The sequence below is a fragment of the Nelusetta ayraudi genome, unplaced genomic scaffold (genome assembly GCF_046127955.1).
Source record: "Nelusetta ayraudi isolate G7.1 ecotype Tasmania unplaced genomic scaffold, CSIRO-AGI_Nayr_v1 ptg000027l, whole genome shotgun sequence".
In the NCBI taxonomy this organism is placed as follows: Eukaryota; Metazoa; Chordata; class Actinopteri; order Tetraodontiformes; family Monacanthidae; genus Nelusetta; species Nelusetta ayraudi.
In genome coordinates, this window is record NW_027466077.1 from 6,179,554 (window position 1) to 6,196,998 (window position 17,445).

Genomic DNA, 17,445 nt, shown 5'->3' on the forward strand with positions numbered 1-17,445 from the left:
CGTTCCACTTTTTCCTAGAAAAGCAATAGATTGAAAATTGCTCCGGCCATATCTGCCTGTCACTCCGCTCCCCGCCTCTCTTCTCCGCCTCGAGGCTGTGTCAAAATAGTCGACGTGTGAGAGACTTGGCAGCGCCGCGCGGCTCTCCAGACGCGGGATTGTATAACTGTGCTGACTTGATATATTGTCGTTCTGCGAAACAAAGAAAAACACACGCGCGCGCGCAGGTACAGTGGTTTTTAAAGCAGTACCTGACGTGGGTTTTCATATGCGACTTTGCCATCTAGACGTGACGAGAGAGAGGGAGGCCGTGAGGTCAAAGGTCTCTGAACTCGAAACTCTGTGTTCCTCGAGAGCAGGAGGAGGAATCCGCCCCTTTATCTCATTCTTTTTCCCCTTCGTTCTGTGGCTTTTCCCCCAAGACAGATACGCGTCCCCCCCCCTCTCGCGTGGTTTTCCGAACGCATGGGTGTTTCTGCGCAAAAAATAAATCCCTCTTTCCTCTTTCCTTTTTTAAACAGGAAAGCATGGACCGCACTTCCTCGCGCCGGCCAGAGGACCTGATTGTTCCAGGCTTTCAGCGCCCGCCAGCCAATCAAAACTTGCCACATCACCATGGTAACTTTCTTCCCCTCTCTCTCTCGCTCTCTCTCTCTCTCTCTCTCTCTCTCTCTCTGTCTTTTTTTCCCAAACCGCTCTGTGTCACATGTGTGCCTGCGGATTTACATTCAGGAAGAAATCCGTCGTTTGTCTGCCAAACCTCCATTCGGCTAAAGATAGAAGGCCGACATACGTTTGTCGTTTTCGGGAGATTCGTGAAGACTGTAAGGGTAGCTTTATGAGTCGCAGTCTGCCTACCTATTGTCCCCCCACCATTGGGATTGGATTTGGTTTCATATGCACTTTAGTCACGTGGACTTTGGGTAATATACATGTAAAACAAAAAGTTGATATCTATTAAGAGGCGATTGGAGAGTGAGATCAACCCGTCGACAGAGCGGTGCCATGTCAGATTTGTCGCGGCTAAAAATAAAGTACAACAACATGTCTGTAAAAGAGGCCTCGAAGGCATCCAAACAGACTTCGCCTTCCAGAAATCCATCCTGAACTGAAGTCGAAAGCGTGAGGACGGACCCACCCGCAGCCGAGAAACTTCTACTCTGGGAGAAAATGTGAGAAAGGAGGCGTCACGGCGTAACGCCGCTGCCAAGTCGCTGGATCTAAAAGTGGACTCGCAGAAACCTCCCAGAATTAGAGGCCAACCTCGACATCCTCCTCCCGAGGCTGACGTCCAACAAACCAAACCAGTGCCGGGCACGGAGAACATGGACGGGAGCCGCACCTACTCCTGAGCGGGGGAAGGTAAAAGTGCTCCATCATCGTCTGGCGGAGCAACGCAAGTCAAGTGATGTAAAAATGCAAGATCACCGGCAATGATGATCCTGAGCAGGACTTCGAACCGGTGGATGATCACCAACTCCTGACAGGATGGCCAACGTTAGTCAAGGTCAGAAGGGCTGAATCTGAATCAGATTCAGGCTCGGAAAACTTTATTTATCTCGTACGGGCAATTCAGTTTGACAGCTCACAGTTCGCACAAAAGCAACACCAAGCAGTCATTGGCCATCCAACTGTAATGCTCTGTTGTCCATAAATTAGGTGTTCGAATGGTTGTACATGGCTCATGTGCAGAAATAAGTCTTCAATCAACAAAAATTAATACATGTGATAAAAAAATATATATAATTTAAGTGAAGTATCAAGCACAAATCATTGGAGGAAAGCTTTACCTCCTTTAGATCAGTGGATGTGTAAAATGCTGCCAATACTCTGACCAATCACCACTCAGCCTTCGTTTTCAGCTGACTATAGATCCATAGACTGTGTGTTGGTGTGTCTTAGGTTTTGTGTGTGCGTGCCAATTCTAGCCCTTCAATATTCCGTTGAGTGAAAACATATTTCACACATTTGTTTCTGATTCTCTTCAAGATGGTAGCTCTGGACGTATATGCTGGCTCACTATGTGTTCCCCGGTTTTCCTAGAAATCTCCCCTCCCCTTACCCACTCACCGGCCACCACACCACCCCACCCCACCCCACCCCACCCCTTCCCCCACCGCTATCTCCATCTCCATTGAGGACGCTCTCTCATGTCATGGTTTCAGGCTTTGCTCTCCAGATGGAGAGGTTATAGACAACTTTACAACACCTCCCCCCAACCCCCCTTTTTTTTTTTATTAGTGCTGCTCTGCTCACCCGACCGCCCCTACCCCCCTGACCACCTCTCCCTCTAGGCATGTGCACATCTGCGAGCCTGCCCTCAATATATTCCCAGAAATCCATTGAGCTGTCGTGGAAAGTGGCGGAATATGGGGGAGATTCTTTCTGGAAGGCGGCCAGCTCGCTGGGACGACAGGTTGTAAATCCTCCTCTCCTTGGCCTCTTTTCTTTTTTTTTTTTACTTCTCACCCCTCGGTCGGCGGTTTCAGTCGTCTGCCCCGCTGATGCGCGCTAGTCACGCTTGTGTGAGAGTGTTAAATACGGCCTCACGTGAAAGGGCTGTTTACACAGGCCCGCGGGTCGAGCCGGCGTCGCTCGGAGGGAAGTTTATAGAAAGTAGGTCGTAGGCCTGTGGGCCAGGGCTGGAGATGCTTCTCAGTGTCATTGTGCGTAGGTGCTGATCACGACTCAATGATGAATTTTACCAATTGTTGCCTCCACTTTACAATTAGCTCTTGTGAATTATTGACAGGTTGGATACATGCGGTGAATCCCAAGAGCCTCAGAAATGTTCTGTCTGGTGTGCACCAGAGCAGCACCAGTTAACGTATTGTGACATTTCCTTGTAACGCGCCGTGCCTTCCGAAGATACGAGCGAGCAGCTCTCGTCCATCCGCGGCCTGATGGCAAAACGTAACTCACGCTGGTGAATGAGAGTGCCGAATAATAAAAGTCAAAGAGCCCGGCATCTTGATTTCAGCAGGAGTCCAGAGCAGCGTCACTCCGGAGTGATGGATGTGCTGCATATTTAGACTGTGCCTGGCTCAGATTTCATGCCTTTCGTTTATACTCACCCTCTCCCTGAAGATCTGATGACACGCTTCTTAATGCATACCATGTTGCTCTGCTCATCCTGCGAGTTTACCGTATATGAGGTTTAAAGACACACACACACACACATATACATGTACATACACATATGTATGTATATATGTGTGTGTTTATGTACATATGTATACATGCATGTGTATATATATATGTATGTATATGTACAGTATGTATGTATATATATATAATTATGTATATGTGTATACATACATACATACATACATACATACATACATACATAATTACATTTCCGTCATTTTCAACAGTTCTCTCAAAAGTGTGTATCATCAGACTGAAGTTTCTTCTGTGAAATCTTCCTTTCTTTCACATAACATGTACGAATATAATGCCTGACTTGATCAGTGTCACTTTCACGTCACCGTCTCTAATGGAAACACGGGCTAACCATGATAGGTAAGGCAATATATTGACAACAAAAACGAAAAAGTGGCTGGGCTAGATTGCATAGCGCAGACAGAAGTGCTGTGTGCTGGAGCTCGTGATGAATGATTCGGTCACTGATGAGTGGGTGAGTTTTGTCATCGGATGCTCGCCAAAGCGTTTCAGCAGTTTAGCCGGGTTGAAAGTTGCTCTTGGTTTAAAGAAAAAAAAAAGAAGCAAAGGATGAGAGGACATTTATCATGCTATACATCATCAGACTTTCCTTAAGTCACAGTGCCAGCAAGTGGAAGCCAATGATGCCATCATTTTCCCCTTCAACGTGCACTCTGCTTATTTAGTCCAGTGCAGGGTGCAAGGGCGCGGGTTCTCTTGAGATTTCACGGCTGAAATCATGCAAGTTCATCTTGCCAAGATTCAAGTTGAAGCTTTTTTTTTTAGCCAGTTCTCTGGATCCAACCGACTTCTGCTTCGGTTGTGACAGAAGCAGGAACGGGAACACTTCTGCAAGCCGCTTTCAAAATCACAGGCAAGACAGAAAGACGAGAGAGACCTGGGAGCCAATCAGGAGAAGTGGATGGCAATTTAACATGAAAAATGAGGATAAAGAGCAGCGTTGAAGACTTTTCCCAGCTTTACTCCCAACCAACTTGGAAAAAGAGTTTAGTTAAACACTCCCCGGGGACAATGATGTGTGACTAGTGTTGCTCCTCACACCCAAATGACACAAGCAAAGTTCATTCAGTCATCTACCACGTTGTTGGACATGCTGTGCCCAAAGGTTTTGATGGAGTTATTGATGAGATGAATCCCACAGTTTTGTGAAAAGTTGAAAGAAAATCTTATTCTTCTCCAGATTTCCTCCGATTAGTTTTACTTCGTTAACGGGGGTTACAACTTGATGGAATCTCTGCTTATATATTGACATATTGACATCATATATTGACATTTGTTACTGTTTTACATCTACATTCATGTTGACATGGGATCCAACTTCCTGAGGATGCGTGTCCACCTTTTCCATCTGTGGTTGTCGCATCCAAATCATCCCGACCCTCAGAGAGCTTGGACTGACCATTGCAGATGTGCATTTGCACTCAGTGCATATTTTTACCTAACACAGGGTCTAATGTGGCTGCTCCTGCTGTATTCATTTAGTGATTTCGCAGCGGCAACGTGTTACACGCACACACACACACAAGTATGTCTTCATAGGTCTATTGTTGAGGTCGACTTGCCGCCTTTGCGTGTCTGCTTCAAGTGCAGTGTGTGTATTGTTTCATGTGTCCCCTATAGTTAGACACACGTCCTCGTTGCTATTGTGTTCACGTTGTCCAGGTCTCTTTTTTTTTTCTCTGCATGTGTTTTGCTGCCCCACTTTGTCTTGATCATTTGGCCACCATATGCCACGAGCGGGCTGGTGAGCGTTCCCAGAGTGCTGTAATTTCTTCCTCAAGGAATGTCTGGAATCCTTCGTGTGGTGTCGGGGTGGGGCGAACATGGGACCAAAGGGCTTTGGACACACACATGGACTCATGCCGCACATGTTTTAACGAACCTGCCGTCGCTCTTGTTTATTCTGCCCTTAACCTGAATCTGGTTGCTCTGGACAGGCTCCTTCCTTTCCTCAAATGCACAGTTGCGGGACATTCCCGGTCGCAGAATGTCAACGGAGCCCAAACGCTCGAGCGGCTTCAGCCGATTCAAGCAGCAACAATGAACTTTGTCAGCTGTCAGACCGTCTGCTCGTCTTCTTGCCATCGTTATAGATGCATCTTGACACAGCGTCTTTCACTTTGCCATACAGGCGGTATTAGCCTGGACGTAAGGATGATCTCATTTTAGTTGCAGGTCAAAGGTCACTCAACCCCTGACACAATTGTATTGCATGGTTCAAGAAACCCTGTGATATTTAAAGGTTGAGTGTGTAGTATTTGGAGATTTTTAAGAAAAAACAGCGGCATCAAGCGGTTACATTTTATACTGCTGCGTCTTCCACTCAAGTCTCCTGAGGGCCTCTGGAGCTTCCCTCTCCCGAGCTTGCCAGTGAACTACGATGGCCTGCGAGCACAAACCTGGATACCCTGTTCACCTTCTTCTTTGTTGGTCTAAATAAGAACCACGCTGTCAAGCGAGCAGGATTGTCCATACCGAGCTTTCACCCTAAATATGTTCAATACGTTAATGTGCTGTCAGGGGGCCTGGATTGAACGCTGGGCTCTCTTAGAAATATGGCGGTGCAAGATGGCAGCTAACTGGGAGCAAAACCCTTGCTACATACATTCTTATATAAAAATAAGAACCGTTCTATGTGTAGGAAAACCAAATTACTTTTATTGTACTGTTTGTACACACTTTTATTTTTGTATTTATAGGCAGCATATTAAGCTTTCACCAGCATAAAAATCATAAATGAAGCCAAATTTTACACACTGGACCGTGAATGGGGTCACAAACATGTAAACATCACTACCACTGCTGTTATGTATGTATGTATGTGTGAAAACATTCCAAGAAGCGTCACAGCTCAAATGCTCTAAATTTCACCACATTTATTTTTTGTCGCAACAACTGCAGTCGATGTCACGGACCCGTCATCCTGGTTTCTTGTCTACTTGACAGCTATCCATTATACCAAGCGTGAATATGTGCCACGGCGTCCCCTTCCTCACCAAAGATCACTGGGATTTTTTTTGTATGCACTCATCAGAAGCAACCCAAGTCTCCTCCTTTGTCCAAAACACACCGTATCACGTGACTCGGTGAACTTTATCTGAGCGGTGAACCCAACAAGTCTCCACCGAAACTGTTCCAATGGATCAACAAATAGACAGATTGTTCCTTTAAAAAGTAGACAGTACTATTTTTTGTCTTTTTAAAGCAGCTCTGGCGAACAGCTCTGACGGCTCTGCAAGCCATTCCACAGACTTTTTGTCCCCGTTGGGTTTTTTTGGGTCGCTGCTCCAGTCAGTGGATGATTCCACGGTTCTGACTCTCCAGCGTTTGACAGGCAAACTGAGCCGGGCAAATTACAGGGTTTTCGCGAGCTGACCAATGGCGGGCTGGCGTGCCAGTGTGTAGTACACAGCCACTGGCGGCGCTCCAGGCCAAAGTGAAATCCGACATGAGAAGGAGTGAAAAACCTCAACCCCCTCCGTCTGTTCTTCGTGCTCTGCGATTCAGGGCCACAATGTACTTTTGTCAATATTTTCACTCCTGACCATGTTAAATTATAACTAATTAAAGTTGCGGCATTGCCTCAGTATGCGCCCCTTGCGAGCGGAACAAAAGGTCAAAAGGCTGCTGTGGCGTTCAAGGCTCGGTTACACATTACGGCCCATAAACGCAGCTGCTTTGTCTCCCATTATTAACGTCATTATTATCATAATGGAGGCATATTGCATGCGAATAAATCACCAAAATGAAGCTATCATTCTGTCTTTGCTTTTTTAATCAAGATGGGGAGAAATAAAATGAACGAAACAAGCTCTTGCACCAACCTGGGGGTGACGTTGAGTCCAACCAGTTTGTTCTAGTGGATATACTCTGACCCAGCCTTGTACGCATCTTGAAGCAGCTGCTTCAAAACAACACAAAACAACAACCACCAGGCTCACTCATGCATGTAGTGTGCATCCACATGCACACTACAAGTGAGATCATGAAAGACTGATGATGTATTGTCTAAATGTAAATGCATTGTGAGCAACACAAGATATATAACTCGCATGTACAGTCAAGTCAGACCTGACGGCCACCTTTTTCTCCTCTCCCTCCTCCGCAGACGACGACGTGGACCTGGAGCAGCTGGTGAACGACATGAACGCCTCGGTGGAGAGCGTCGCCTCCATGCGGGCCGACACGGCGCTGCTCCTGGGGGGCAGCTACGCCCACCACCAGGGGCCGGGCCGCCGCCACCACACGCCGCCCCTGAACGCCTCGTCCCGCTGCAGGGGGGGCCTGCGACAATCCCAGCCCATGCACATCCAGGCGGTCAGGTAGGGGACGCAAACGAGGCTCCTCTTGCTGCCCCTGGCCGTGTTTAGATAAAGGACAGCTGGAAGCAATGTCCTCCCTCGGGGAGAGACAGAGAGGAGTCAGCGGCGCCTCCTGGAGGAACCTCTTCTGTTTGTTTTCTGCTCCGGCGGGCGCGCTCTCGCTTTGTTTCACTTGAAACTTTGCGTGTTATCTTTTCCTCCGCGGACATGTTGCTTCCAGCTGTCAGTTGTGTTACCTTTGGCAGCTGCCCCTGAATTAGCTCTAATCTTGGTGGCCGATCAAAAACACAAACTTTGTTATTGTTGTTGTTGTTTTTCTTTTTCTTCAAGTCACAGAGTGGAACAGCGGTTGGGATTTGTTGGTATAAAACAGAAAATGTACACTACCAGTCAAAAGTTTGGGCACGTACTTCTGATTTCATGGTTTTTCTTTCATTTTCATGACTATTTACATTGTGGATTGTCACTCAAGGCGTCAAAACTATGATTGAACACATATGGAATATGTATTAAACCAAAAAGTGTGAAATAACTCAAGCAAGTTTTATATGTTCAATGAACTAGAATAGCCACCCCTCATATAATATATATATATATATGTATATATATATATATATATATATATATATATATATATATATATATATATATATATATATATATATGTATATATATATATATATATATATATATATATATATATATATATATATGTATATATATATATATATATGTATATATATATATATATATATATATATATATATATATATATATATATATATATATATATATATATATATATATATATATATATATATATATATATACATATATATATATATATAACATAACAGGTGTGTCCAAACCTTTGAGTGCTAATGTATATTTCAAGCTATAGAAAGCTACTGTCCTGTGTTATCACTTGCATAAAATGCACATTAATGTTCATATAAAGTTGCGAGGATGCAGCTATCGTCTGGAACGTGGATCTGCCCATATTTGGTTTGTTTATGTATTTAAAGACGTGTGAGATCAAGACGGACATCAGAAGACTCGGCTTCAATTCATACAGGCCTTTTCCACGTTTAATTATGGCAGCATTAATATGTCATATTCATTTGTAGTCTGCCGTTTGCATATGATAACTCAAAAAAATTATTGAGTGCTTCCTCAAACCAAGTAAAACTGCTTGAGGAATATGTAGGATTAAAAAGGGATTTTTGTATCGTGTGGTGTTTGAATTCCTTTTGTAGTGCCACACATGGAAACACATGGTTAAAAAATATACATTTATCCACGCCAAAGTAACGCGGGCTGTGATGTGTGTATGTCTCCCTCTGCAGGTGCCTGCAGGAACAGCACAAGCTGCGTCCCGCCTCTCTGCCGGCCATCCCCAACCCGTTCCCTGAGCTCTGCAGCCCCGCAGGTTCCCCGCTTCCCAGCCCCACGCAGACTTCGGACATCCACGTAAGGGCACCTGAACGCCCCCCCCCCCCCACACACACACACACACACACACACGGGCTGCCGTGAACGATGAGAGTGCACGCAGCTTTTCATTGAAAAAAAAACAACAACAACAACAAAAAAAAAACGGTCCAGTCCAGGGCGACTGGACAGGAAATGAATTTCACGAGGGCGAGAAATATGTGCCACTTCCTGAAGTTGTATCCCCGCATTGTGTTGTGTCCTTCACTTGACCACCTTGTGTGTGTGTGTGTGTGTGTGTGTGTGTGTGTGTGTGTGTGTGTGTGTGTGTGTGTGTGTGTGTGTGTGTGTGTGTGTAGCTGACGGGCCCTTTTGTGTTCAGGTCCGAGCGGCTTGTGTTGACTTTGGCTGCCGACGGCCCCCCCCTTCCTCCTTCCATTACGCAACAGTTCGCCCCTGGGTTATCGGACCGCGAGTTCGCGCGCACGTGTGTTGTTGCAGCGCTGCCGCTGTTATCAGTCACGTGGACGCACGCCTACGCTCGCGGTTGTTTTTTTTTTGTTTTGTTTTTTTGTTGTTGTTGCCAAAGACCTGTTTTTCGTGGTGGAAGGAGGTGAGCGATGTCTCCAGGATGGCGCGGACGCGACGCAGACTTCCGCGCCGGGGCTTGGGAACGTCTGCAGGTCGGATATCTCGGAAAAAACCTTCCAAGTCCCGTCTGTCGGGGCTCCGCCAAGACAGGCGGCCGTTTCCGGTTCACACGCCTCAACCTCAACCCCCCCACCCGTCCTTCACCGAGTGTTGTACTTTTGCCTTTCCTTCCCCCCCGGCCGAGCAGAGCCTCCTGTCCCAGGAATGTTCCATCCCTCTCAGAGATGTTTGCAGGATGCGGTCCATTCTGAACAATACCAGTTATTTTAAATGCCAGTGCTTCTGTTGCACGACCTCGCAAGGGGGGAAAAAAAAACTCTCACGCACGCACGCACGCACGCACGCACGCACGCACACACACACACACACACACACACACACACACACACACAAACAAATACAAACACACGTGACGAGGGAGCAAAACATCGTCTTTGCATTTCGCTGACATTGTCCTGCAAGATGCAGTTTGCAACAGTGTCGCCCTGTGTGTGTGTGTGTGTGTGTGTGTGTGTGTGTGTGTGTGTGTGTGTGTGTGTGTGTGTGTTGTAGCTTCTCTCATGTCTCCATCCAAGAACAGCATGAACATCCTTGTGATGGCAAGTTTATGAAACCAACCCTTCACGCTGCAACATGTCATGCACTTTGTATTTCTGTTCAAGAGAAACAAAGTGTGATTTTTTTGTTTCAGTTTAGTTCCTGGTTGCTTGGCATTTTGCACATTTCCACTTGCTTTCACAAGTTTGCGCATTTCCAAAACGACATTATTTAGCCTCCACTATCGTTTGACTTAAATTGGCTCGTCAGTCAGTGTTTGCATTGGTGAGGTAACGGCAATACATTTACTTTCCCTTATTTTACCTTTGACCGGTCAGAACATATGATTCTTTTCGTTTATATAAATATTTTTATGGAACGTTGGCGTGTTGGAGTAGGAAGGAAATTCCTACAGATTTCCAAGATGACTAAATGCCATAAAAACAGGAAGATGGCTTTATTTTTCCAGCGGGAGCAGCGATAAGGCTTGAACTGGAGGCGAAGGAAAAGACACTTTAAAGAACGTTCCTACACTAGGAAGTGACGAGCAGAGGAAGTCGATATGAGCAGAGGTGACGGGACTTATGGGTTCTGACAATTTAGCAACATTAGGAAACTAAATGCCAAATATTTATGAGTTTCAGCGGACGCTGCTTTGTGTAATAGTCTGCGTTTGATGACACAGGTTACACCTTAACGTACTGGCAGTGTCGTAAAGGAAGCTTGCGTAAGATCTGTGTTGTCCCGTGCAGTTTGTCATGAGTGACTGTACAGGAAACAATGTGCTGGTCACTGCCTTTGAAAAAACAGTCTTGTTGTTTCTGGTTGGAAAACACATTTCAGTGATAGAAAATGGGGCGTCCTCCGGCAGACAAAAGTCATATATTATTGTCTGAAAACATCCATAAGGTATGTTTTTTTTGGCACAACAGTAGAGCCTTGAGTATTTGATCTGAAATTAATTAGACAAGTCCAAAAAGTTTCACAAGTTCCACATTCGTTTTCAGATAATATCTAAATTCTTTGATTGATGCATGTGATGCACATTTGCTTTTTCTATGTTATTTATTGTATAATTGAAGTCACGTCTTGTCAGACTATGATTTGCCATACTAAAAAAAAAAAAAAAGCTATCTGGTTGATAGCTGTAAATCTGTCTTTTCATCTTTTGCAGATATTCAGAGCAATTGATTTATTGCCCTGCTACTGTTTGAGGCGACGCAGAGTCAGCGTCTGCTGTGATAAAAATTATTCTCGGAACAATGATGCCGTGACTGGTTCCATTGTTCCAAACCAGCCCGACCAAAACAGTCGACTGCGTGCGTGTGAAACGTTGACGTACGCTCAATTTGCTCAAATTGAGCCAGTTAGATCGAATAAGGCCTCGTTCAGTTTGATGGTCCTCTGATCGAATCAAGAGGAGAACTGTGGCGGCGCTCGGCCCTCTCACGGTGGCCTTCAACTCCCCCGGGGAGCCTCAACGCTTCCGATTCGCACGTGATGTTGTGTAATGTCATATGCCGCCCGGCTGGCGAGAGAGGAGAGGGGATGCGAAGACGTGCGACTTATTTATAGATGTCAGCAGATCAGTTACGTTACCAAGTCCGTTTGCGCTAACGCAACGGAGCTTCGCTTCAGATGTGGCTCCTGTTTGTGCTAGCGCGGCCTCTTTTGACGGATCGCTCTAGCTCAGGCATGGGCAAACTACGGCCCGGGGACCATGCGGCCCGAGAAGCTTTATTGATCCGGACCGCCGAACTTGAAGAAATTATATCAATAGCGAGTAAGTCATAACGTAGCTGTATCTCATATCATATCATTTTCTCAGCGTTTTAAGAGTCATTTCAATAAAGAGCTGAATACTGTGGGCTTCAAAGACACTGATTTTGTTGTTCATTTTCAAGAGACATTAAAGCACATGTTTTTTACACATCCCATGGTATATACTTTTCTCCCATGGTTGCTCCTGCTACGGCCCCTCTGTCAAATTTTCGGACCCATTGTGACCCACCAGTCCAAGAGATTGCTCTACCTCCAGCTGTAGGCTCGGAATTTGAACATTCCTGGCTAAGCCTTCCTTTCACAACGGAGACGCACTGCGTTGGTTTTTTTTTTTATGAGATGGTAAAGCTTTTTTCTTTTAGCGTGTGACAAGACAGGTTTATTGCCGTGCGATGTCTTTGATAAGGTGACCTGGCGTCCTCCTGGACAGATAAGGCGGCTGACGGCACCCTGTCGGAGTCCACCTCGGGGAAGTGTATGGGAGTAGTACTCATGATATGCTTAATCCCATTTATCTCTTTACAAGGGATTTCAGTAGCTGCTAAGTCCCAACTGCACTGGCGCAAAAAGCAAGCGCTTATCTCCGCTCGTGGAAGCTTCCCAACGCGAGTTGTGGCAGAGTCGCGTGGCGGTGCCCAGTCAGCTACCGCCTGTCATCGCCGGGCTAATTCGGGCAACTTCTGCTTTTATCTGTTGCCCTGAAACAGCGAGGAAGACGAGAGCAACCGGACACCCCTTGGCCAACGGGTTCACTGCCCCTGACCTTTGACCCGAGAATCAAAAAAGGGCTTTGTTTCTCTCGGTGTGTCATGAGGGGTCGTGACTTTGACGATAATTAAACCGTTTGAAGCTTGAAACTTTTCACAAATAAAAACACCTTGCAAAAATAAAAAATCAGATGAGCATCGCACGGGAGGCAGCGTGTTCTTCCAAAGCCTGCGTTAGGGTCCTTCGCTCCACGCTCCCTCCCTGCCCCCCTTTATGTGTCAGCCCATTGATGAACTGTTGACTTGACCGGGGGTTTTTAGCCCGCCTTCGCTCCGGGATAGCTGGGATGGACTCCATCCCCTGCAAGCCAGAGTGCAGTAAAAGCAGTAATTGAAGTTGGATGGATGGAGGGAGGGAGGGAGGGTGGGAGGGAGGGAGAGGAAAGCTTCACGCTGCAGATTTTAAAGCAGCAACACAACGCTTCTAGCATGTCATCATGCGTAAGTCATGTCTGGCCAGGTTTCAAGGAAACTCTGTCATCCCAAAGGGGCATCGACTCCTGAGTCATCTGCTGCCTCTGCATGGAATGGAATACACAGGAAACCAGAAATGACAACAACCAGTACAGCAATGAAACAGTCTGTAGATCAGTAATAGAACCGAGTGAGTGATTTCACACCCAAATTTAGCAGCTATTTTTACTTTGACATTTTAGGACCAAGACGTTCTCACATGCTTTTTCCACAGTTCTTGGCTGATTTGTTTTGTCTTTTTTGATGATATCCGACGACTTTCCCACCATCGCCACCCATAAAGAGTTAATGGAGAAGCCTCGTGTGCTTATCTTTATGTGTGTACTCCAGCGGTTTAACAGTGTCTAACGCTCTAAATATCTGAGACGTATTAGTGGAGGATTTCGCAACTGAACACGAACGGTCGAAAGCTGACACACACTACGACTGTTCAAACGTTTTGCAACACTCTGCGGCTAAACGTGTGCCTGTGTGTGTGTGTGTGCTACATTAGTGTCCGAACCTGAGACTAAAGCTGAGTCACACACTCTGTGTTGAGGACTTCCACCACCCTCCCCTCTGTCTGTGGTCAGCTGATGTGCCTCTGCACGCAATGGTCTGCTGACCCAGAGCAATCAGATCAGGTGCATGTTCATGTGTCTGCGTGTGCGTGTCTGTGTGTGTGTGTGTGTGTGTGTGTGTGTGTGTGTGTGTGTGTGTGTGTGTGTGTGTGTGTGTGTGTGTGTGTAAAGATAGTGTGGAGCAACAGCTTGTAAGCTTTTAATATTTGGTCTTAGCACTGACTATACTATACTTCACTATACTCTACCATACTTAACTATACTGCACTGCACATGTTAATAGTTGTACCATAATGTAAAATACAGTATATACAGTTTTTGTATACTATATAGTTATATTGCAATATAATATAATCTAAGATAGTAATATAGTAGAGTATAGTATGTACAATATGTAATGTAATATATATTATACAACACAGAAGACTTGAGCGAAGGTGAGATATCTGCAACCACTTTTTCAGCAGTACAATGCATGAATGATTTCAAAACAAAAGCGCCATTGTGTGTCGAGATCTGCGACTCCTCTGATGTTTTACATGTTAGGTGAGAACATATGATCCTGCGATGTGTGCGCGGACATTCAACAAAGATTTGTATTGTCAACTTCCAGACTAAGGCTTAATCCCGTTTTACCTCTTGCCCCCTGACCACTTGGCCCTTCCCCTCTGGCACGTTTAGGTGTGTGGGGCGTCCCAGTTCTTGTCCAGATGAAGGGGAAGGGGGAAGTCTCTGGGGTTAGTAATTCCATATAAGGTGCATTTACCAATAGTGTGCTTCAGACACAAAGGGCTATGAGATATTTCCCAGAATACCCTCATAACCTGTTGCTGCTGTTGCTGCTGTTTTCTTGTTGAGGAAGATTGAAAAGTACAAACCAATTATGACAACTATTGTGTTATTATACTTGAATGTTGTTTCAATTAATCTGTAGGTTACTTGTCAATGCCTTTGTGCCTTTGTTTCCAGAACATTGACGAAGGCTTGTGAGTGTCACACTTACAGTTCTGCATTGTTTGTGCTGTTTTTCATCCCCACACAAGCAATGCATTGGGCTTTACTTTTGTAAAAAAAACCCGACGTATCCACTAAACTTTAGGTGCCTTATGTCATTGCTTGCTCTTGAAGGGTAGTCCCATTTCAACCACTTGATGTTGCTGTTTCTGCTTAAAAAAAAAAAAAAAGTCCAAAAATTACACACTTAACCTTTCATGCAGTTCCAGGAGTCTTGGCAAGTAAAGGGAAAAGTTACGTTGACGCATCTTCAGGTTGGGCCACATCAGTTTTGTGCCCATCAATCATGATCAAATGCCATCATTGGCTATTTTAGAACGACTGGTTTTGTGCAGTTTTTGGGGGCGAGTTGATCCCAGTTTCCCTTTCCACCTTTTGGAGGCAGAAAGGCAGGATACAGCGTAGTCAAGTCACCAGTAGATGAGGAAATATGACGCAGGTACTAATGTTGCCATGGAACTCAGGGAGGAAGCCTGCATTCGCTGCCCGGACAAATTGAATAAAGATGATGGGTGTGTGGATGAGCTGTTTGCATGAGAACTAAATCAGAGCGACAATTTTTTCCTGATAAATCTTCTGGAGCTCGCATCGCAGTTTTGACTTCTGCTGCGTCACAGTGTCGTTGGATGAGAGGGAGAGGATTCCGAGAGCTGAATGCACAGGGACTTGTTGTCTGTGCGTATGTGAGTGTGTGTGTGTGTCGTGTCAGCGTTGGGTCGTTTAGAAGTGGGGAGGTGAGCCACTCAGTGAGGCTTTGTGGTGGCGCTCCAGCGAGGTGAAATTAAGTTTGGTCTGTCTGCAGAGATAATCAGCTCTGTCTGGCCTGAAACCCGAATGCTCTCAGACATGAAAGACGAGCGATGCCGTCGTGGAGCGGGGCTGGGAAGTCGCCACCAAATAAGATGCAAATGCTGACATTAGTGATGGGTGTGTTAGTCTGCAAAGGAAGTCTCCCAGCAGAAGCCCTGGGTCTTACAAATGATACTTTTTCCATTAGCGTCTGCTGTTGAATGTATTTTTTTCAGAAACTACACTACAAACTTTCCTAGTCAATATAAAGACTGGGCCTTAATGCTCTTTAATCGCAGTTCCAAAATATGTTCAACCTTTAATGTTTTAGCATCAGTATGCTTTGTTTTTTTTTATTCTTTTATCCTCCACACTCCCATCAGTTCCACGGTCTCCAAATCGCGGCCAGCGTTCGCATTTCTAATATAAAATACAAGCCAGCAAAGTGCAACTAACTGTAGCTGCTTTTATTTCTAAAATTTCGACAAAGTACAATTGCGATTTGCTGCAAGTTTCCTGCAATGGTGTTGGAGCGCACAAGCCCTAATTCGCAAAATTACGTTTGCTTTTGATTGTTTATGTTGGTTTGTTGTCAAGAATGGTTGTTGTATTTTTCTCTTTGATTACTTGTAAAAAAAATGTATTCTGTCTCCTCCTCCGTCCGAGCATAACGCGCCATTTTCACGTGAAGTGAACTGGTCACGTGACCCCGTACGTCATGTCTGGTGACATGTAAATGTGAAAAAGTGTCATGACACTTTTGCGATATACCTCTATATCGATATATATCGACATCTGAAAAACCACCTCATGAGAGTCTAAAAACCTTCTAGCAATATTTGAGAGATTTTTCGAACTTCAGGTATTTCCGTGACCAGTTTTTTATTGCGATATTTAGGCTTTGCGCAGTTCAATGGAAGCGAAGCTAATGTTACATGTACCTCTGTCCTGTGGCTCCAGCTCACGAGCACCAACCAAAGCAAACCCAGGGTGTGAAAGTCGTTTTGGCAGACGGTCAATGCCTGCTCTATAGAGGGTTTTCATCTCTGCCTGCAAAAATGAGATTAGCATTGACGCAAAAGGGACAAAAACAATCCAATAGGTGCTACTGTTGATTTATTTCCTCTGCTGTGGCGATTGCTACCTTTTCACCCATATTTATTGTTTTTCTCATTAATATTCAGTATTGGAATCTCCATATGTTTCTAAAGGTTCTTTATGATTGGTGTTTTTGAGCGGTTGATGTATTTCAAGCCAATTTGTACTCCAGAGAAATGAAAAAACGTTGAAAAAAAAATCCTGGCATGCAATGTACTACGCTGAACATATTGTATCTCCACCGATTCCCTCCCATGATAAAAATGCACAGAACCTGTAAAACGTCTTAACTTATCTGCCTCGCTCCTTTTATCGGTAATAACATAAAATCTAAATGATGAAGGTCAGACATGAGCAAGTAGCGACTAGTCTCAACAGAAAGCAAGTTCTTGTCAAAACCCCAATTTAAAGGTGGCTATGATAATGCTGCTGCTTGTCGTCGTGATTTCATCATCGTTTAAATTGGACAGTGATGTCATCAGGTGAACCTTCATTTTTTTTTCATCCGCCATTGATCCCCGTCTCACGCACTTCCCCACTGTGTGCATCTTCTTACAGATTGCAGCAGTCACTCCACCTCCTCCTCCCAGCGAATCAGGATTGCTTTGATAATCAGTGGCTCGGGTTACGGCTCTGGCTCATAGCGTACAGATCATCAGTGTGTGTGTGTGTGTGTGTGTGTGTGTGTGTAGCCTGATGGGTTTAGGGGCCCATAAACCTCTTGGTCAAGTGGGCCTGACCCTGGCACAGATTATTGTAGTTGACCCTTGACCCTGTACATACTGTGCTACAGTGTGTGTGTGTGTGTCAGAGAGAGAGAGAGAGAGCAATAAAGAA

The 17,445-nt window shown here is 45.2% G+C and overlaps 1 protein-coding gene across 4 annotated transcripts in view; it reads left to right on the forward strand.

The window, feature by feature from the left end:
* Positions 1–17,445, forward strand: part of LOC142890984 (growth factor receptor-bound protein 10-like) — a 54,627-nt gene that overhangs the window by 13,010 nt on the left and 24,172 nt on the right. For all 4 annotated transcript variants that reach the window (XM_076030373.1, XM_076030371.1, XM_076030372.1 and 1 more), the window contains exons 3-5: positions 522–618; positions 7,292–7,505; positions 8,852–8,975. In XM_076030373.1, the coding sequence (XP_075886488.1) occupies positions 522–618; positions 7,292–7,505; positions 8,852–8,975 (435 nt within the window). The remainder of the gene's footprint in view (positions 1–521; positions 619–7,291; positions 7,506–8,851; positions 8,976–17,445) is intronic.